The following is a 22,821-nucleotide window of genomic DNA, read 5'->3' as shown; positions in this document are numbered from 1 at the left end:
CCCTCCTCCACCATCCCCTCCACTGAATCCGCCACATACAACAACAGGTCGTCTGCGTAAAGCGACACTCGATGCTCCTCTCCCCCTCGGACCACCCCCCTCCATTTCCTAGACTCCCTTAATGACATGGCCAAGGGTTCAATTGCTAATGCAAACAACAGGGGGGACAGGGGGCACCCCTGCCTCGTCCCTCGATACAGCCGAAAATACTCCGACCTCCGCCGATTCGTAACCACACTCGCCACCGGGGCTCTATATAGGAGCTTAACCCAGCTAATAAACCCTCCCCCGAACCCAAACCTCCGCAGAACCAAAGGTACTCCCACTCTACTCGGTCAAAGGCCTTCCCTGCGTCCATAGCCGCCACTATCTCCGCCTCTCCCTCCACCGATGGCATCATTATCACGTTTAGGAGCCGCCGCACATTGGTGTTTAGCTGCCTGCCCTTTACAAATCCCGTCTGGTCCTCGTGAATCACCCCCGGGACACAGTCCTCGATCCTCGTAGCCAGCACGCAACTTAGCATCCACGTTGAGGAGCGAGATCGACCTGTACGACCCACATTGCAGTGGGTCCTTATCCCGCTTCAGGATCAAAGAGATTGTCGCCTCAGACATTGTCGGGGGCAGGGTCCTCCCTCCCTTGCATCATTAAAAGTCCTCGCCTGCGACGGGGCTAACAGGTCTGCGTAGTTCCTATAGAACTCAACCGGGAACCCATCCGGTCCCGGGGCCTTCCCTGCCTGCATACTCCCCAGACCTTTAATCAGCTCCTCCAACCCAATTGGTGCCCCCAAACCAGCCACCTCTTGCTCCTCCACCCTCGGGAACCTCAGTTGGTCCAAGAATCGTCGCATCCCCTCTTCCCCCACTGGGGGCTGGGATCTGTACAGCTCCACATAGAAGGCCTTGAATGCCTTGTTTACTTTCATCGCACTCCGCATCGTAGCTCCCCTTCCATCTTTGATTCCACCTATCTCCCTCGCTGCCATCCTCTTACGGAGCTGGTGTGCCAGCATCCGGCTCGCCTTCTCCCCATACTCATACGTCGCCCCCTGCGCTTTCCTCCACTGTGCCTCTGCCTTCCCTGTGGTCAACAGGTCGAACTCTGTCTGGAGATTTCGCCTTTCCCTAAGTAGTCCCTCTTCAGGGGCCTCTGCGTATCTCCTGTCCGCTCTTAAAATCTCCCCCACTAACCTCTCCCTTTCCCTGCCCTCTCTCTTCTCCCTATGAGCCCTGATGGAGATTAACTCTCCCCTGACCACCACCTTCAACGCCTCCCATACTACCCCCAGCTGCACCTCCCCGTTGTCGTTGGCCTCCAAGTACCTTTCAATGCACCCCCTCACCCTCCCGCACACCGCCTCATCTGCCAGCAGTCCCACATCCAACCGCCACAACGGGCGTTGGTCCCTCTCCTCTCCCAACTCCAGTTCCACCCAGTGCGGGGCGTGATCTGAGATGGCTATGGCCGAATACTCCGTCCCCTCCACTTTCGGGATCAGTGCCCTGCTCAGAACAAAGAAATCTATCCGGGAGTAGGCTTTGTGCATGCGGGAGAAAAAAGAAAATTCCCGTTCCACTTCTTGTCTGTTCCATATACAGTGAAGGGGGACCTTTCTCTCACCTTCCCACACGAGACGTCTTTGAAAAATTCCCGTTGGGGCTCCTCTGGAGAGCCCGAAAGTCCGTAATCGCGGGAGCTGCCGAAACGTGCGGCTTAGCGCCGCATCGCCGCAACTGGATGTCTCCATGATTGGTGTTTTAATGATTAGTTTCAGATGCATCAATCAATAAAGGTTATGCTGCTGGTCAACAAGGTCATTTTTAAAAAAATAAGCCCGAGGCTTTATTTCTGGAGGAAGATAAGCTAAATCTGTATTTAACCTTGGTTGGATCACACTTCGAGTACTGCATACAATTATATGAACATAGGACTTAGGAGCAGGAATAAGCCATTTGAGCCTGCTCCACCATTCAATTAGACTATGGCTAATTTGATTGTGGTCACAACTCCAAATTCCTGTCTGCCCCCAATAACACTTAACTCCCTTGCCTATCAAAAATCTATCTAAATTAGTGTTAAGTAAATTCAATTATCCAATTTCCAATATTTCTGAGGAAGAGAATTCCACAGACTAACGAGTCTGAGATAAAAAACTCTCCTCATCTCTGTATTAAAAGGGAGATGCCTTGCTCTTAAACTGTGTTCACTGGTTCTAATCTCACCCACTAGAGGAAACATTCTCCCAGTAGCCACCCTATCAAGTCCCTTCAGGATCATATCTGCTTCACTCAGATCACCTTTAACTCTTCAAAACTCCAATAGGTATAGGCTCAACATGTTCATCTTTTCTTCTGATGTTAAGCCCTTCATCCCAAGTGTGAGTTGAGTGAACCTTCCCTGATCTGCTGCTAACAAAATTATATCCTTTTTCAAATAAGGAGACGGAAATTGTACACAGTGCTCCAGATAAAAAATGGAAAATGCTGGAAAAACTCAAAGTCTGGCAGCAAATGAGAGGGAAACAGCGTTTCTGCCCCAATTCCCTAGTTATCTGGACTACATCTGGTTCTTTGGGAATTCTACCTCTTTGCAGCCCTCTTAGCCTGTCCAACTTGCCCTTTCCTAGCAGAGTTGAGAAATGTTCAGTCCCCAGTGTCCTATCTTCAACTGCAAGCAAATTTAGCTAAAACAAAATTCAAATAGCCTTTCTACCTTAAAGGGCCCCCAGTTGCTAAGCAATGGTCACATGCTCCTGCTAGATTATTTACTTTTCACGCCGTAACGCCCTCTAAATGCAATAGAAGCAGAATTTGAATTGTTCAAAGCCCTCACGCATACAAACATCTTTGTGCAGCATGAATCTAACTATCGGTTTTACTCTTCCTTCCACAAAAACATTACATTAAGCTCACTTAAAATTATACCCTATTTCTAATGTTTACCAATACAAATATAAATCCCATAAAACTACAGCTACCCCCTCTTGACAACTTATTTTCCAGTTGAGGCTGCAGCACTGATTCATATGATTCATATGCCATTCCGCTAGTCACAGCTTGCCAACCCAAAAAAAGACCCATTTATCTCTACTTTCTGCTTCCTGTTAGCTAACCAATCTTTTATTAATGCTTATTACCCCTTACACTATGAGCTTTTATTTTGTGCAGTAATCTTTGTGGCACCTTTTCAAATGCTGTCTGGAAATCCAAGTACATCACATCTATAGGTTTCCCTTTATCCGCTTTGCTTGTTAATAATAATATAATAATAATCGCTTATTGTCACAAGTAGGCTTCAATGAAGTTACTGTGAAAAGCCCCTAGTCGCCACATTCCAGCGCCTGTTCGGGGAGGCTGGTATGGGAATTGAACCCGCGCTGCTGGTTTTGTTCCGCATTATAAGCCAGCTGTTTAGCCCACTGTGCTAAATCAGCCCCTTACTTCCTCAAAGAACACTAATAAATTAGTTAAACACAATTTCCCTTTCAAAGAACCATGTTGACTCTGTCAGATCCATTATGATTTTTTTTAAGTATCCTGCTATAACCTATTTAGTAATGGTTCTAGCCCCTTAATTGGAAAAAAAAATTGGTTAATCGAAATTTATAATGAAAAAAGTAATGGTTCTAGCAATTTTCATCTGACATGCTAAGCTAACTTGCTTATAATTTTCTGCTTTCTCTCTCCCTTCTTTATTGAAAGGTGTTACATTGCTATTTTCAAATTGCTTCGACCTTTCCAGAATCTATGCATTTTGGAAGATTCTAACCAATTTCTTGAATATCTCTGCAGCTACTTCTTTTTAGATGCTAGGATGCAGACCATCAGGTGTTAGGGACTTTTCAGCCCTTAGGTCCAATAGATTTCCCAGTACCTTTTCCCTCGTAATTCTTTTAATTTCCTCCATCCCTTTCACCTGATTTTCAAATATCTTTCGGAAGTTTTCTAGGTTTTCCATGGTGAAGACAGACACAAAATATCTGTCCAACGCTTCTGCCATTTCTTTGTTTCCCATTATTACTTCCCTGATTTAATTTCAATTGGCATATTATAAAAGGGATATTGAGGCACTAGAGAAGGTGCAAAGAAGATTTACAAAAATGATAAGAACTGTGTGGGTATACACATCTGAAAAAAAATGACAGACTCAAAAAAGAGGTGACAGGGTGACCTAACAGATGTCTTTAAAATAATGAAGGTTTTACATAAGAACATAAGAACTAGGAACAGGAGTAGGCCATCTGGCCCCTCGAGCCTGCTCCGCCATTTAATGAGATCATGGCTGATCTTTGTGGACTCAGCTCCACTCTCCGACCCGTACACCATATCCCCGAATCCCTTTATTCTTTAGAAAGGCATCTATCTTTTTCTTAAAAACGTTTAAAGAAGGAGCCTCAACTGCTTCACTGGGCAAGGAATTCCAGAGATTCACAACCCTTTGGGTGAAGATGTTCCTCCTACACTCCGTCCTAAATCTACCTCCCCTTATTTTGAGGCTATGCCCCTTAGTTCTGCTTTCCCCGACCAGTGGAAACAACCTGCCCGCATCTATCCTATCTATTCCCTTCATAATTTTATATGTCTAAATAAGATCCCCCCGCATCCTTCTAAACTCCAATGAGTACAGTCCCAGTCTACTCAACCTCTCGTCATAATCTAATCCCCTCAACTCTGGGATCAATCTAGTGAATCTCCTCTGCACTCCCTCCAGTGCCAATATGTCCTTTCTCAGGTAAGGAGACCAAAACTGAACACAATACTCACGATGCGGTCTCACCAACACCCTATACAACCCTTTTTGATAAAGTGGATACAGAGAGGCAGTTTTTTCTTGTGGAGAAGAGCATAAACAATGGTCATCAATATATTTTTTCAAGAAACCCAACAGGGAATTCCAAAAGAAACTTCTTATCCCTACAAATGGTGAAACAAAATACCAACGGGCGTGGTTGAAGTGAATAGCTTTTTTTATTCTTTCACAGGATGTGGACATCGCTGGCTAGGCCAGCATTTATTGAGGGTTCAGGAGGTGATTTACAGGGAGTCAAGGGTTATGGAGGGCAGACAGGAAAATGGAGCTGAGACCACAACCAGATCAGCAATGGTTATACTGGATGGTGGAGATCGTTCGACAGGCCAAATGGCTCCTAAGTCCAATGTTCCTTTGTATTCGCCAGCCTCCCAGCCTCTTACTTGCTCATGTAGTGTTAATATTTATTATTTGGGCCAATTCAGTTTCTCATCAATGGTAAACCCCAAGAAGTTGATAGTACGATGATACATTTTACAATGTAACTAGACAAGCGTCTGAGAGAGAAGGGAATAGAGGGTAACAATGATGGATTTAGGTGAGGAAAGATGGGAGGCGACTCAAGTGGATCATAAATGCCTGCATAGACTAGTTCCCTGCTATTTATCCAATGATATCTCGTAGAAAATTGAGATCAGCAATTTGGAAAATCTGGTATTTGTGGTCTATTTTGTAGCATTTGTAGTAAAGGTTGGCTTCCACATCAGTTTGATTCTGTGTGGAGTTTGCACATTCTCCCTGTGTCTGTGTGGGTCTCACCCAAACAATCCAAAAAGATGCACCCCATGGTCAGTGGATTGGCCACGCTAAATTGCCCTTTAATTGGGGAAAGAAAAGAATTGGGTACTCTAAAAAAAATTTTGATGTATAGTGGAAGATTATTGTACAAATCTCCCTTCGCTGTTAACTCTAAACCTTTGCTGATTGTATATTAAAGGAGTGAAAGAATAAAAATGCTTGGTTCAGTGATAATGTTCTACTTGTTCTTGAGCATGCAATATAAATATGGTTTGATCGTTCTTATTGAACTACTTTAATTTTATTAATAATCTATACAGTTTGGACATCTGAATCCATTCTTGCTGTGCAATTAGAATCTCAACTACTTCTCAATAAATCCTAGGCTGAGAAATCCTAGGATTGCTACAGTGCTGAAGGAGGCAATTTGGCCCATCAAGTCTGCACCAACCCTCTGAAAGAGCACCCTATCTAGGCCCACTCCCCTGCCATATCCCTGTAACCCCACCTAACCTGCACATCTTTGGACACCAAGAGGCAATTTAGCATGGCCAATCCATCTAACCTTTGGATCTGCACATCTTTGGATTGTGGGAGGAAACCGGAGCCCCTGTAGGAAGCCAAGCAGACACTGGGAGAACGTGCAAACTCCACACTGATCATTCATTGTTCCTTATGCAGTATAATTCCTTTTATTTTGACACAAATGCTTGTCTATATTTGAAACTGGGGGAAAAAATTGAAGGATCATCGCCAGAAAAAACCCAAAATGAAATATTGAGCCACTCAAAAGACATCTTTGCATGGTGTGTGTGATGTAAATTAGATGCAAAGGCTTATATGGAAAGAAAAGCAGCACTGAATCTTCCTTGTATAATTTACTTGCCTTGTAGGCTTCAGCTTATGTATTCAGTTGATTTATTCTAAGAGACCACCAGTGCTATAGTGTTTCTTCTCTTAGCAGCTTTTTTCAAAATGTTAACTGGTAATTATTAGCGTGAACAGATTTTTATTTTTGCTGGAATTCTCTCCCCAGATCAAGTGAGGAACAGTTATCAGCTTTGCAACAATGGCACCCTTCGAGTGATGTATGCCAATGGAATGGGCGTCAGCTTTTACAGTGAACCTCATATTCTTGCTGGGACCATAAGTCCAACTGTCGGGCGACGCAATATCACTCTGCCAGTGGAAAATGGACTGAACTCAATTGAATGGCGCCTCAGAAAGGAACAGACCAAGGGAAAAGTGACCATGTTTGGACGGAAACTGAGGGTAGTTCATTGTAAACATGTGAATTATAAATTGAAGGGATCAAAAATTATTTGGGCTTTGTAGTTCCATAGTATGGTTTCAGTGTTTCTGTTTTTTAAGACTTCTGAAATGTTTGCGCCTTTTAAGCACCATTTGCAATGTCACATACCTGCAAGGAAATTTAGCCGCGTTTCAAGCCACAACTGACCACTATTGTCTATTGTTCCTGATATGTCCACATTCTGTTACATGGTGGCCACATGTTCTTCCAGCTGATGGCACAGTTCAGCATCTAACTCTTGACAGACCAAGGCCCCGAAAATACATATCCCTGTAGTTATTGTCCCAAAAGTGTGACAAAGCTCACAGAAATGGATGGCGGCTGCAGTTGATAAGATATCAATCGGGCAATGCTCATTGCCCCGGCATGTCTTCTCTCATGCATAGAAGCATGTCATGCTGCTATTGGGGTGTGTCTGAAGAACCATTCGTCAGAACTGGTATAGGGCATTCTGTTCTACTGGCAATGGCATCGTGCTCTTCTGTCATAACTTCATCAGAATGAATTTCAACGTAATGGATGGCCACAGATGGACGCAGAGTACAATTCAGGGAATTTAACAAGCTTGCCATCCCTCTAGCCATCCGTTTCTACTAAGCACAGCAGCTCCGATGATTCCCATTGGCAAACCCATTGTTATCATGAAAGGGAACTTGGGCCAGAAAATAAAGTAATTAACAGCAACTAGCACAAAAGCTCATTTCAACTCTCATGCTAGCAGGAAATAAATTTAAAACATTAATGGTCAGCCCATGAGTGGCCGCCAGCACTAATTGTGAGCTAATTAAAGATTATTTCATCTGCACAAGCCACTAAAGCCCTCCTTGCTGTCAGATTTCCTCACTGCACTGAAGATTTGACATCTAGCCTGGCCACTGGAACCGTAATAGAGCATCTTTCTAGCCTCCAATGCTGTAATGAAGACCTGCCTGGCTTTAAATGGAAAAATAGATCCCTCGCCCCAAGCCTGACCAGAAATTTGATTGGGATCAAAACCTGGTCAAACTGATTTCCTACATAACTTAGAACACAGGAAAAGGCTATGTAACTCAACAGATCCATGCCGGGCTGTTCCATCCACACTCCAAGTCCAATTGTAGATGGAAATACAGGCCACCAAAGTGATTCGCATGGACTCTGGGGTGAAATTCGCCTTCAGCCGTAGTGCCAAATGGAAACTGGTGAATGGTCAGCCCCTTCTCTACTCTACACAATTGTTAATGCATTTCACATACTCTTGTAGTTATTTCGCCCAAATGAAAAACATATTCTGACGAAGTACAGGGAATAGAAACTCTGGAGTCTGGGGTTTGGCCACTAGTAGAAACAAAAGATCGCCAGGCATTGACTCATTCTTTCATTTCTCCTTTCAGAGGAATCACAGGTACATACCCATTTTATACACGGCATGCTGTGGCTGCCATGAAAGCAATTTCGCTTTTAAAACAACAAAACAAAATTGTGTTATTTTGGCAATTTACTTCCTTTGGATAACAAAATTACTTCTTCAAGACCCTTGGTGCCATGTTTCTCTGCTACATTACTTTATGTTTCCATGTTTTGTACTTGCAGAAAATAATTTTCTCCTTGAGTATAATGTATGCAATACTTTTTTCAAAAGCTATGAAGAAAGTAAGGTGCGATTCCTTTAAAATTTCATATGAACGAACTTTGGAGAAAAATTGATAATTAAGTTGTTAATTGTGGTGTTCATGCTCATTAGCAAAGGCTGAATGCATTGCAGTTTCTTTGAACTCATGCCAGATTGCAATCACTTAAATCATATTGATGATAATGTCATTTGAAAGCTTTCTCCTTTATTGGCAAAGGCACAAAATTCAATCATCTACGCCAGGCATAAGCCATTATAATTAAAATGAAATAAATTGCCCCAGTAATCCCACATGTGGTCTGTTTTAAGTAAAGAGAGACACATTTATGATTGTGGTTCTTTAATTTTATACAGTTGCATGGACGAAACTTGCTTTCCATTGATTTTGATCGCAATTCCCGGACAGAGAAGATTTATGATGATCATCGAAAATTCACATTGAGGATTATTTATGATACATTGGGTCGCCCCACAATCTGGCTTCCAAGCAGTGGCCTAGCTGCAGTTAATGTCTCTTATTCGTCTAGTGGGAAAGTAATTGGAATTCAACGCGGTGCGATGAGTGAGAAAACCGATTACGATGAACAGGGCAGGATAATATCCCGAATTTTCTCTGATGGAAAAGTCTGGAGCTACGCTTACCTTGATAAAGTACGTTTAGATGTAATTAGCTCTGTTATCATTAATACCACATTAGTTCTTCCAGGTTCCCCTCATTTGCCTTGCAGCTGTTTTAGATAATGTGAACAATAAGTAAGATTGTGAAGCTTGAAAATGATCATGTAATAGTACATTTGGTTGAAAGTGGAAGACTTGCTTTACTTTGAAATGCAGCAGAGTTTATTGCACTACTTGTTTATCCCTGCGAAGAATGATAGGTTTCTCATTTCTCCCTGTGAACAGCAGCAAAGTTGCTCTATATTTTATTGTCAATCGTGAAAATTTAGCAGCTACCCTCACTGTCACATATGCACTTGACCAAATTGTGAATTTTTATGTAAAGTAATACTGTAGGTGGTACGATGGATCCGTTGAGTTTGGAATGTACAGTTGGAACTTCCGAAATGCAGACTAAAATACAGGATAGTATTAGCCCCGACTCAATGGATAATGTTAAAGTGGCAAGGTGATAACCAAGTTGAGTAGATTCCCCATCTGTGATGGATCTCATCTTTCATCCCAGGTCTAAACTTTTCATCCTAAGCTCGGAGACAAGAGCATTTAATTATAGGATGATGCATATTCTGCATTTGTCGTTTGAACTTTGAATTATTAACCTCAAAGTTACAATTCATAAGCATTTGGGCATTTGTCTGGCTTGCCTAACTGATAGGATGACTTTGGTCTGATTATTTCTTGCCAATTGTGAAACCTGTCTCTTGACTCGTGAACAGCGAGGAATGACAATAAATTATTTTTTAATACCTCCAATTTACCTGAGTCAAATAATGTTTCCAGGTTCCACCCTCGGGTGTTAACTGGGTTGTTTGAGGTCCTTCCAGTTTGTCAATTAGTTTTGAAAGGCAATTCCCATCCAAGGATGGCAGGACTGTCACGTGAGCAGAGATTGACTAGGTTGGGATTGTTCTCGCTGGAGTTCAGAAGAATGAGGGGGGATCGCATAGAGACTTATAAAATTCTAACAGACAGGGTAGATGCAGGGAAGGTGTTACCAATGATGGGTGTGTCCAGAACCAGGGGTCACAGTCTGAGGATTCAGGGTAAACCATTTCGGACAGAGATGAAGAGACATTTCTTCACCCAAAGAGTGGTGAGCCTGTGGAATTCATTACCACAGGAAGGAGTTGATGCTAAAACATTGAATATATTCAAGAGGCGGCCAGATATAGCACTTGAGGAGAATGGGATCAAAGGCAATGGGGAGAAAGCAGGATTAGGCTATTGAGTTGGATGATCAGCCATGATTGTGATAAATGGCAGAGCAGGCTCGAAGAGCCATAAGGCCGCCTCCTGCTCCTGTCTTCTATGTGAAAATGAAAATCGCTTATTGTCACAAGTAGGCTTCAAATGAAATTACTGTGAAAAGCCCCTAGTCGCCACATTCCGGCGCCTGTTCGGGTAGGCTGTTACGGGAATCGAACCGTGCTGCTGGCCTGCTTTGGTTTGCTTTCAAAGCCAGTTTTGTACACTGCTTGTATCACACATTTTCCATCAGGTCATCAGAATTAAAAATTCTAATTTTGATTTCTGCTCACAAGGCACTGTTGTAGACAAAATGGACAGATCCCCAAGCTAGTCAACCAAAGCCATCAACTTTCCATGCTGATTGGTGATATGATGGTTAGCACTGCTGCCTCACAGTGCCAAGGACCCGGGTTCGATCCCAGCCCCAGGTCACTGTCTGTGTGGAGTTTGCACATTCTCCCTGTGTCTGCGTGGGTCTCATCCCCACAAACCAAAAAGATGTGCAACGTAGGTGGATTGGCCACGTTAAATTACCCCTTAATTGGAAAAAACTAATTGGATACTCTAAATTTATTTATTTTTTAATTTCCATGCTGATTACTTATCTGGGGCACTTCCTGGTTGCCTGAAAGCTTTGGTTCCCCAGCATTTCAATAATACCCAATGGATTTTCACACAATTTCACGCAGTGGTTCAAAGAACCATGACAAGAATCATCTTTGTTCACCCCCATGTCAGGAATGGCAGAATTCTCAAAACTACTTGTGCTACTTATGAACGGTGTCAGCCAACCCTACTACCTCTGTGATGAAGAGTGGTTGTCAGCCCTACTCCACCTCCTATGAAATTTGCATATGGACCTCCACTGGATGAATAATTGCACATTAGGTCCCCACTATTACATATTCCTGTTACCATTAAATATTCTAATTACCAAGCAGGGACCCGAGTCATTACTTAAGAATCATATTATATGTGATAAAGAACAGGGCAATAAAGGGATATGGGAACCGAGAGGATATCTGGCATTAGGGTTACTGCTCATGTGAAGGGTGAATATCAAAACATTCTGAAATGCATGTTTCCTTGTAACCTGCAGTAGCATTGTATATGGGGAAGGAGGTCAGAATTAATTACAGGTTTTGGGTAAATTTAAGCCAGAGATTGGGGATGACTGAATGTGGACATGACACAGGTCCTCTCTTGAAATCATATGCTCACCCTAATTTGCAGATAATACTCTATTATTTATAGTTAAATCGAAAAACAGTCATATGAAATGTTTAGACTTTCTCTGCAGTTCAGGCGAAGGAACTGTATGATGCAAAACTGATGAGCTCCAGTTACTGCATTGACGGGAAAGTGCAGCTACATTGGCGGATTCTGTTAGAAATATAGATGTAGGAACTTGTATCAGTATAAAAATGACAAAAATGTGACAACAGGATTGAAGGTTTTTGCAGACAGTAATTGTGGGTAGATGTGACATTTATGATACATTATGAGTGGTGCAATTTTCTATTTTGTGCTAACTATGCTATTAGGAATAGCTCTGTTAAGGCTGTAGGCAATGATGTGGAGTTTTGGTGCTCTTGTGTTTACTGCATGGAATAGAAAGAAGTAGGTTTAATTCCCAATCCATTCAGCAATGCACAAGCTGCTGGTCTCTGATTGGCCAGCTGCTCTCGGGAAGGAGAAGAGGTGGTTGAGTTCCGCCTGCCGCTGCCCAGTTAAGTGCCTGAGAGGTACTAGACACCGGGCCTTCCCTAAAGATCTCAGCAGTTTTCCAACAAATGGACGAGACCTCCAAATTCCACCCTTATTTCAAATCTCTGCTGCTGAAAAAGCAGAGGTGTCCACATGCTGCAAGACCCCCATCATTGTTGTCCTCAGCCAACTGCAAAGAGACATGAGCTATCAGCTGATCAGTATAAAGGTTGCTTGGTTTACCTTCTCTGTAGCATGGAGACAACATTACCTTCTTTCAGTATCTCCCAAAACTGAGATGATATAAGGAGCAAGGAGCAGAACAAATAGGAGGTGTGCACTTCCCATAAGAACATTGGTGGACACGACAAAACTTAGTAATCCTCCCTGGATATAGTGGCCATTTCATAAGTGGAATCTTTGATTTATTAAACTATGTCTGCATTAAACAAATGCGGCACTTACTGATTTATTGGTCAACATTTCTATAGGTTTCATGCAGCATTTACTGTCACAAGCAAAGTGTATCAAAGCTATTGGAATGTGGGACTGGGGAACATGATTGTATAAAAACATGTTTGAGCCCCTGTGGAACTGGGATTCAGCATTTCCTGGTCCCCAGTCAGTGCTACATGGGGCCCACTTGGAGGAAAGGCCTGCTGATATTTAAAACCTGAACTTGATCTGAGATTATATCCAATTTGCCTCCATGTACCTGCACAAGTGCTGCTGATCTCTAGTTGGTTCCAGCACAATTGAAATCAGGACTCACTGTGTGGTGAAACTTTGAATGTGAAACAGTGTCCTGCCAGTTGATAATATAGCACATTATTATTCTAACGTAATGTATTAATGGGGACCCAAATAGCTTCCCACTATCCTGTCTTCTACGATTCACATTTTTACAGTGTTTCTATTTTCCACAAGTAATCATTCAATCTCACCTGATTACGTTTTCCACCTAGAAAACACAAGGGACACTCATGAAGTTAACTGATTCGGAGGAGAACAATTGCTCAATCACAAGAATGGAGCATCATCACCATAGGAATGGGAGAAAGTGTGACAGGGAACACTTGGTAGATGACATTGCGCTGCAGAAATATCTAACTTGCTTGTTAAAAAGTACACTTTTGACCTCCTGTTGAGGTAGATTTGCCGTGATCTTATTGAATGGAGGAACACACCCGATGGGCATATTATGGCCTCCTCCTGCTCCTATTTCTCATTTTCTTATACACATTTAAAGCCACAATTAAATTTTGCTTCTCCCATACTACTAGGCAATGCATTTCACATTATAACCTTTCATAAAAAGCAATTCTCCTCCTCTCACCTCATAATAATGGGAAAAAATACTTTGGCAAAGAAAAAATAGGAATTAGAAATAAAAATTATTAATAAATGTTGTATTATACATAAACTGCTTTGTATTTTTAGGTATTCTTTGGAATTTTCATTCTGTCAGATGATTTGGTGAACTGCTTTCCAGTTAACCCCTATGCTAAATTATTAAAAATGTTCTGGCAGTCTGGTAATAAATACATTATCTTGATCATATTAGTAATTAGTATATGGTTCCACACTGAGAGTATAAGCCAAACCGGATTAAAGCAGAAGGGAAACACTCTTTAATAAGATAAAAGTTCAAAGGCAGTTTACGCTGAAACCCCAAAAAGCCCTGGCTTCTACTACAAAAGCTCTATTTCAGAGCATTTATGGTCTTAGCTCTCCCAATAAAGTGGAACTTGCAATCCAGGTGGATCTCTTTATGCTCTACGGTCAATAATGGAAACCATGGCCTGGAGGTTTGATTAAAGGAGATGATATAGAGTTTCTCACAGATGAAATTCATAAGACAGTGGACTGAAACCCCTATTCCACACTGAATTCTTTACAGTACAGATTTTTCTTTTGTACCAAAGTCAAACTACTGATGTTGAAACTTGAAAGGTTCATAGAATTTTAAGAGTTCTAAATATGTTCTTGGGAGTGCCAGCTGTTTATTATGAGCTTATGGTTGCAAACGGGCCAATCAAGGATCACAAAGCCAATATTCACTTTGCATTTCTTTGTAAGTGTAACACATTATAACAATCGTTCCGTTTTTTGGAGAAGTTTACAAATGGACTAACAGTATGTGGTTCAATGTCCTTATCAGAATAATACAGGACACAAGGAGGCTATTTGACTCATCGGGCTGGATTCTCCAGCCGTGTCCACCCGACGACCGGAGAATCCCGCCCGAGGTAAATGGAATACTCCATTGTACGCAACTTGCCCGTGGCGTTCTTGCGGCAGGCGGGGCGGGAAAATCCAGCCCATCATGTCTGTGTTGTCATTTTGGATTTGAATTTATTGTCACGCGTACCGAGGTATGGAGAAAAGTATTGTTCTGCCTCCAGTCCAGGCAGATCGTTCCATACATGAAAAAACATAAGACATACGATAGATACACAATATAAATGCATAGACATAGACATCAGGTGAAGCATATGTAGTACTACTCGGTACAGAAGATGTGTGGAGAGATCAGTTCAGTCCATAGGAGGGTCATTCAAGAGTCTGGTAACAATGGGGAAGAAGTTGTTTTTTGCATCTGTTAGTGGCAAAGGTATCCAATTTTGGCAGAGTATTAGTCCCACTCATTTCCTTTTCCCCAGAGTTCCCCCCTTCAAATATTGATTCAATTCCTTTCCAAAAATTATTATTACGCATGCTTCCTCTACCCAGTGCACAATAAGAAAATCACAGGAACATGGGTTATGACTTAACTGCCAGTTTCTTTACTTCCGCAGAAAACATTTTTAATACCTGGCTGCAAGTTGTTGAACAATATAAACTAGAATAGCTGTATGTTCAATCCAAAGTCGGTTTTGAATTAGTTGATCTCATCGAGCCACAGTAGAGATGCCACTAATGTCTATCAGTTAAAGGAAGAAAACTTTATAACCCAAATTCTCATTGATTATTGCTCTGCAAAGACACCCACTGGAAGTGGGTTTTGTGTGTCCATGGAGTAAGGGGACATAATCAATTGTGGTGCTTGCTCCCTTGTGGTTGAACTACTCAGCATCACAAATGATGGTTGGTCACCAAATTGCACTGTAAGACGATAAGCATTTGGAAAATTGTATCATAGCAAAAATTAATATTTTCAAGGAACATGAAGGGGTTGGCAGAAAATTGGTAGGAAAAGTATACTTTCTTTATTCAATTTATAAGCCTTTTTCTTTTCTTTTGCAGTCTATGGTGTTACTTCTCCAGAGTCAACGTCAGTACATCTTTGAATTTGACCAAACAGATCGTCTCCATGCAGTCACAATGCCCAGTGTAGCCAGGCATACCATGTCAACTCATAATTCTATTGGTTACATCCGCAATATCTACCATCCTCCCGAAAGCAACGCATCGATGATTTTTGATTTCACAACGGAAGGGCGAATATTGAAATCTGCCTACTTGGGCACTGGACGTCAGGCCTTCTACAAATATGGAAAGTTATCAAAGCTCTCCGAGGTCCTTTATGACAGTACTGCTGTCACCTTTGGTTATGATGAGTCAACAGGTGTGCTCAAAATGGTCAACTTGCAAAGTGGGGGATTCTCATGCACAATCCGCTATAGGAAATTTGGTCCTCTGATTGACAGGCAAATCTATAGATTCTCTGAGGAAGGCATGGTAAATGCACGGTTTGATTACACGTATCATGATAACAGCTTTCGAGTTGCCAGCATGAAGCCCATTATCAGTGAAACACCACTTCCTGTTGACCTGTACCGTTATGACGAGATATCGGGGAAAGTTGAACATTTTGGGAAGTTTGGAGTAATATATTATGATATAAATCAGATCATTACCACAGCTGTTATGACCTTGAGTAAGCATTTTGATACTCATGGGCGCATCAAAGAGGTTCAGTACGAGATATTCAGGTCACTCATGTACTGGATGACAGTTCAATATGACAGCATGGGGAGAGTGATCAAAAGAGAGATTAAGCTCGGCCCTTATGCCAATACCACCAAATACACATATGATTATGATGGAGATGGGCAGTTGCAGACTGTTGCTGTGAATGACAAAGCAACCTGGCGCTATAGTTATGACTTAAATGGCAACCTGCATCTGTTGAACCCAGGAAGTAGCATTCGTCTCATGCCATTACGTTATGATCTTCGAGACCGGATTACCCGACTGGGAGATGTACAGTACAAGTTGGATGAAGATGGCCTTCTTTCTCAGCGAGGCTCTGATATATTTGAGTACAACTCCAAGTGTCTGCTTATTCGCGTTTACAGCAAAACCAATGGGTGGAGTTTGCAATATCGCTATGATGGTTTGGGACGCAGAGTCTCCAGCAAAACCAATTTTGGTCAGCATCTGCAATTCTTCTATTCAGATTTGAACAACCCAACTAGGGTAACCCATGTTTATAATCACTCCAGTTCGGACATCACTTCCCTTTATTATGACCTCCAGGGTCATCTCTTTGCCATGGAGATCAGCAGTGGAGAAGAATTCTATATTGCTTCAGACAACACTGGGACACCTTTGGCAGTCTTCAGCAGTAGAGGCCTAATGATCAAGCAGCTTCAGTATACTGCCTATGGTGAAATTTATCATGATTCAAACCCGGATTTCCAACTAATAGTGGGATTCCATGGTGGCTTGTATGACTCTCTGACTAAGTTGGTACACTTTGGCCAGAGAGACTATGATGTCTTAGCTGGACGTTGGACAGCTCCTGATTACTCCATATGGAATGATATTGGCAAAGATCCTGCCCCCTTTAACTTATACATGTTCAAAAACAACAACCCTCTCAGTAATGTGCATGATGTTGAAGATTACGTTACAGGTAAGATTGGCAAGATCTACTAAAAGATGTGTTTCTTGGGGGTCGGTTTGCAGGATTGAAGGAGCTGGGAGCTAAGTATGGGCTGGAGCAGGGGGAAATATTCAGATACATGCAAGTTTGAGACTTTGCCAGAAAGGAGATACAGAGCTTCCCAGTAGAGCCGGCTTCCACATTGCTGGAGGAGATGCTGACAACGGGGGGACTGGAGAAGGGGGTAGTATCAGCGGTTTGCAGGGCTATTTTGGAAAAGGAGAAGGCGCCGCTGGAAGGGATCATGGCAAAGTGGGAGGAAGAGTTGGGAGAGGGTATGGAGGAATGGTTCTGGTGTGAGGTACTCTGGAGGGTGACCGCCTCCACCTCGTGAGCGAGGTTGGGGCTGATGCAGCTGAAGGGGGTATATAGAGCACACCTTCCAAGGGTGAGGATGAGCCGGCTCTTTGAGAGGGTAGAAGATGTGTGTGAACGTTGCGGGAGGACCCCGCAAACCATGTTCATATGTTTTGGTCCTGTCCAAAACTGGAGGATTACTAGAAGGAGGTTTTTAGGGTAATCTCTAAAGTGGTGAACGTGAAACTGGACCCAGCCCTCAGGAGGCCATATTCGGAGTGTCGGATCAGCCGGGGTTGGAAACGGGTGCAGAGGCAGATGTTGTAGCCTTTGCCTCGTTGATTGCCCGAAGGCGGATCCTGTTGGGATGGAGATCAACCTCTCCACCCTGTGCCCTGGTGTGGCGGGGGGGGGACCTGATGGTATTCTTGACTCATGAGAAGGTCAAAGTTGAATTGAGGGGAAGGATGGAGGGGTTCTGCAATTCATGGACGTTATTCATTGTGCACTTTCGAGAATTGGATTACATCGAACATTGGGGGGGTCTGGGATGGTTTGGGGGAGGGGGACTGTATGTGTTAATGGTGAATATGGGTGATTCCTGATTCCTTTTTGTCATTTGTTTATGTTGACATGCGAGCTAATGTTTGGGGGTTTGGTGGGAGGATGGGATAATTGTTATTGACATGAGGATTTACATTGCATTCGTTACTGATTATCGTTTACTGTTGGGTATAAATTTGGGAGAAAATGTGAAAAAGGAGAATAAAAATATTTACAACAAAAAAGATTGGCAAGATCGTCGACAAGTTGAAAACATTGACAAAATGCTTCATCCACATATCTCACATTACAATGAACTTCAAAGCCATTTCAAACTATTAACAAAGTCTGTTAAAGAAGTACTAGTATGTAACAGGACAATTCATTAATTGGCACACATTGATCTCAACAGAAAGGAAATGTTTTTTGGATGTGTATAATATGTGGCCACAAAACTACACGTTGTCTCTCTAGTGCTCCAATAAATATCATATTCATTAATTGCAGCATTTGGTTGAAATTTTTTTTAAAAACACAGTTTTGATTTTTCTATTTGTGGCTGAATCTGGCTGTTTAGAGTGAGGATCCTCTCACATGGGCAGATATGTTGGAGGATTTGGAACACTTTCTCAGCACTCTTATCAATTGGAGTGTGGGTTTGAGACATTACAATTCACGATTGCGCATCGATAATGTGCCTTAGCTTCAGAAGTATTCTCATCCATTAGAATACAATATTCTCCATTCAGGCATCTTTGTGGTCTTTTCTTTGAGACAGTTACTTCAATTATATTAGGTACTAAATTGCAACAACTGTTTACTGCAGGGTTGGCAAAGAAGGGAACTTAAAAATACTGGAGGAGAAATGTACCGTATTTTTCAGTGCTTAAGTCAATGCGGTGTTGAAGTTGAGTTGATTAAATTTCCAATTTTCCGGAACTCCAGTGATATATACGTCAAAGCGATGTATAAGACCAGACCAGAAAAACGATCCAATTCAAATCTTTTATTAGAGATTGCATAAAACGCAAACGCCACGACTGATCATTATTAAAATGCGTCATTCCAAAGTCTGTAGCAACATGTCTGGTCTTCAGACGGAGCTGAACTGTATTTAACCCACAGCATGCAGTTCATTATGTCAAGACATACTCCTCCAATTTCTGTTTGATGATAATTCACCTGGCTGTAGATCCACGCTTTGCGGTTTTGGACCACTTGGCTGTGGACAACGCATCTTTCATCGTGTGCCAGTCCCGAACATGTTCCTCGCTCACTCCGTATTTACAGTGTTTGTGGAAACAGGAGCCATGTTTTCTTCTGCATATTTCGTGACTCCCAGCTTGAACGCTGCCGTTATAGCATTGATGTGACCTGACTGGAGGCATTTCGGTTTGAGACATTGGGTTTGCTTGGATTTGTTTATAAGGCATCAGCGTCGAAAATCCACTTAAACAGTAGATAAATCTAAGCAGCATATAAGACAAGGCCTGATCTTCTGAAGAGAAAAGCCTCATTTTATACACTGAAAAATATGGTATATTTGAACATCAAGTTTAAATTATGTATATCAGTCTATGTTCAACCCAGTTTAATTCTGTCTTCCTGCAGATGTTAAAAGCTGGCTTGTGATGTTCGGATTTCAGCTATACAACATTATTCCTGGATTCCCTAAACCAGCTGTTCGTTTTGCAGCACCGCCTTATGAACTAGTGGAGAGTCAAGAGCGTGATAATGTACAGGTATGGGACAAACCAATGTGAAATCATCATTATTTGTCTGCTTGTCCATGTACTCTCATCACTGTCTGTCTACCAGCTTGTTCACATCTCCGGTCTTCTATCTTTCCAATAGCCTCCCCGCCTGTGCTATCGTATGCCCATTGTTCTGTCGATATACTTGTCTTCTCTCACGTCCGACAGTTAAGGACAAAAATTAGCAAGCTAACAAATACTTAAAATCGAATACATTCATTGGGCAGCACAGTGGCACGATAGTTAGCACTGTTGCCTCACAGCTGCAGGGACCCGGGTTCAATTCCGGCTCGGGTGACTCTCTGTGTGGACTTTGCTTTTTCTCCCCGTGACAGTGTGAGTTTCCTCCGGTGCTCCGGTTTCCTCCCACAGTCCAAAGATGTGAAGGTTGGGCAGATTGGCCATGCTAAATTGGGATAGGGTGGAGGCCTGGGCTTAAGTAGGGTGCTCTTTCCAAGAGCCAATGCAGACTCGGTGGCCTCCTTCTGCACTGTATGATTCTATAATTCTGTGTCTTTAATAGAGAACCAAATCTCGGTTTTCTATAATCCCTCACACCCACTATATGATGCCGTTATCATCAGAATACCCTTTACTGTCTCTCGTTCCAATCTTTCCGTCTAGTGCAGCCTAAATATTTGCTCTCACAAGTCTAATAGGCACAGATTTTAATGTAACTGACACATTGGCTTGACTACATCAAGTTCTAATGCACCTCAATTCAAGCACATCTGTCAAAACCCTGCCCAATTGTAGGATCATCCTGGAAAGTAGGGATAACCTTACTTTCCTTCTCTTCCACAAGTATCTCTGTAAACCTATTTCTCCGCCCCTTCACAGCAAACAACAAATGCAGCATCTGATTGACTCCTTTGCTGTCCTTCAGTCAGATAGCTCTGCCTCTTTGTTCTCTCTACTTTCTTCATGCTCACCAACTCCGAGTTGCCCTGAATCCCCGAACAAGCTCTGAACCCCTTTCTCTAGTTTCACACCCACCTCATCATTCCTTAAAAAACAGGGGATAAAGGGGAGCTTCTATACGTACATAAAAGGGAAATATTTGGCTAAGACTAATATGGATCCATTACAGGCAGAGTCAGGAGAATTTATAATGGGGAATAGAGAAATAGCAGTTAAGCTAAATGATTACCTTGGGCGTCATTCTCCGACCCCCCGCCCCCGCCCCCGCCGAAGTCTCCGCTCCTGGAGATTGGGCGGGGGCGGGAATCCGGCCGCGCCGGTTGGCGGGACCCCCCGCTGGATTGTCCGGCCCGGATGGGCCGAAGTCCCGCCCAGGAATTGCCTGTCCCGCCGGCGTAAATTAAACCTGGTATTTACCGGCGGGACCAGGCGGCGTGGGCGGGCTCCGGGGTCCTGGGGGGGGGCGCGGGGCGATCTGACCCCGGGGGGTGCCCCCACGGTGGCCTGGCCCGCGATCGGGGCCCACCGATTCGCGGGCGGGCCTGTGCCGTGGGGGTACTCTTTCCCTTCCGCCTCCGCCACGGCCTCCACCATGGCGGAGGCGGAAGAGACTCTCCCCACTGCGCATGCGCGGGAAACTGACAGCGGCCGCTGACGCTCCCGCGCATGCGCTGGGAAACTGTCAGCGGTCGCTGACGCTCCCACGCATGCGCCGCATTTCCGCGCCAGCTGGCGGGGCAACAAACGCCATTTCCGCCAGCTGGAGGGGCGGAAATCCCTCCGGCGTCGGCCTAGCCCCTCAATGTTGGGGCTAGGCCGCCAAAGATGCACCTTTGGGCCGGCGCGATGCTCGTCTGATTGGCGCCGGCTTTGGCGCCAGTCGGCGGGCATCCCGCCGTTGGTGGAGAATTTCGCCCCTTGTGTCTGTCTTCACTGAGGAAGATACTAGAAATCTCCCAGAATTAGAGATCTAAGGGGCTCAGGAGAAATGAGTTTTTTTATTAGTGAAAAGGCTGAATTGGAAAAATTAATTACTGAAGGTTGATAATTACCTTATTCTACATCCCAGAGGGCTGAATAAGGTAACTGTGGAGATAGTGGAAGAATTGATGACCATCTTCCAAAATCCTATAGATTCTGGAATGGTCCCTCTAGATTGGAATTTAGCAAATGTCACCTCACTATTTAAAGAAGAGAAGGAGAAAGAAAGCCGGGAACTAAAGACCTGTTAGCCTTACATTAGTAGCAGAGAAAATTCTAGAATCTATTATAAATGATGTGAAAATTGAACATTTAGATAATAATGATCTGATTCCGCATCATCAATGTGGATTTATGAATAGAAAATCATATTTGATAAACCCGTTTGGTGTTTTTGAGGATGTTCGTAACAAAACTGATAAAAGGGAGTCAGTGGATATAGTATACTTGGATTTTCAGAAGGCTTCTGATAAAGTCCTCTAAGGGAGGTTGATTAGCAAAATTAAAGCTTATGGGCTGGGAGGTAATATACTGGCATGGATTCAGGATTAGTTAACAGGCAGAAAAGAGAGATTAGAAATAAATGGGTCATTCCTGCGTTGGCAGGCTGTAACTATTAGGGTACCGCAGAGTTCAATACCTAGGCTCCAGCTGTTAACAATATATATCAATAATTTGGACATGGAGACCAAATGTAATATTTCCAAGTCTGCAGATTACACAAATGTGTGTCGTGAGGACAAAGCATTTGGATAGGCTGAGTGAGTGGGCAGGAAAATGACAGCTGGAATATAATGTGGAAAATGTGGGGTTATCTACTTTGGTAGGATGAACAGAGTATTTCTTTTTTAAAAAATAATTTTTATTAAAGGTTTTCATAAAATATCAATAACAAAATGAGGGTTAAGTACAAAACACAATCTAAAAAAGCAACCCCCCCAAACCCCTCCCCCCCGTACCTAAATAATAAATGAACATTAACACTCCGACTTAAGACAACAGGGGCGTCATTCTCCGACCCCCCGCCAGGTCGGAGAATGGCCGTTGGCCGCCGTGAATCCCGCCCCCCGCCCCCGCCCAGAAATTGCCTGTCCCGCCGGCATAAATCAAAGCTGGTATTTACCGGCGGGACCAGGCAGCGTGGGTGGGCTCCGGGGTCCTGGGGGGGGGGGGGGGGGGCGCGGGGCGATCTGACCCCGGGGGGTGCCCCCACGGTGGCCTGGCCCGCGATCGGGGCCCACCGATCCGCGGGCGGGCCTGTGCCGTGGGGGCACTCTTTCCCTTCCGCCTCCGCCACGGCCTCCACCATGGCGGAGGCGGAAGA

General features: G+C 43.4%; 1 protein-coding gene across 6 annotated transcripts in view; it reads left to right on the top strand.

The window, feature by feature from the left end:
* The window catches only part of LOC140427083 (teneurin-2-like), a 3,867,843-nt gene that overhangs the window by 3,840,406 nt on the left and 4,616 nt on the right, over positions 1 to 22,821 (top strand). For all 6 annotated transcript variants that reach the window (XM_072512582.1, XM_072512581.1, XM_072512584.1 and 3 more), the window contains 4 exons: positions 6,590 to 6,825; positions 8,832 to 9,128; positions 15,357 to 16,971; positions 19,453 to 19,583. In XM_072512582.1, the coding sequence (XP_072368683.1) occupies positions 6,590 to 6,825; positions 8,832 to 9,128; positions 15,357 to 16,971; positions 19,453 to 19,583 (2,279 nt within the window). The remainder of the gene's footprint in view (positions 1 to 6,589; positions 6,826 to 8,831; positions 9,129 to 15,356; positions 16,972 to 19,452; positions 19,584 to 22,821) is intronic.

Source organism: Scyliorhinus torazame, chromosome 7, assembly GCF_047496885.1.
Source record: "Scyliorhinus torazame isolate Kashiwa2021f chromosome 7, sScyTor2.1, whole genome shotgun sequence".
Classification (NCBI taxonomy): Eukaryota; Metazoa; Chordata; class Chondrichthyes; order Carcharhiniformes; family Scyliorhinidae; genus Scyliorhinus; species Scyliorhinus torazame.
Note: the sequence above shows the minus strand (reverse complement) of the source record. Positions and strands in the feature narration are given on the sequence as shown.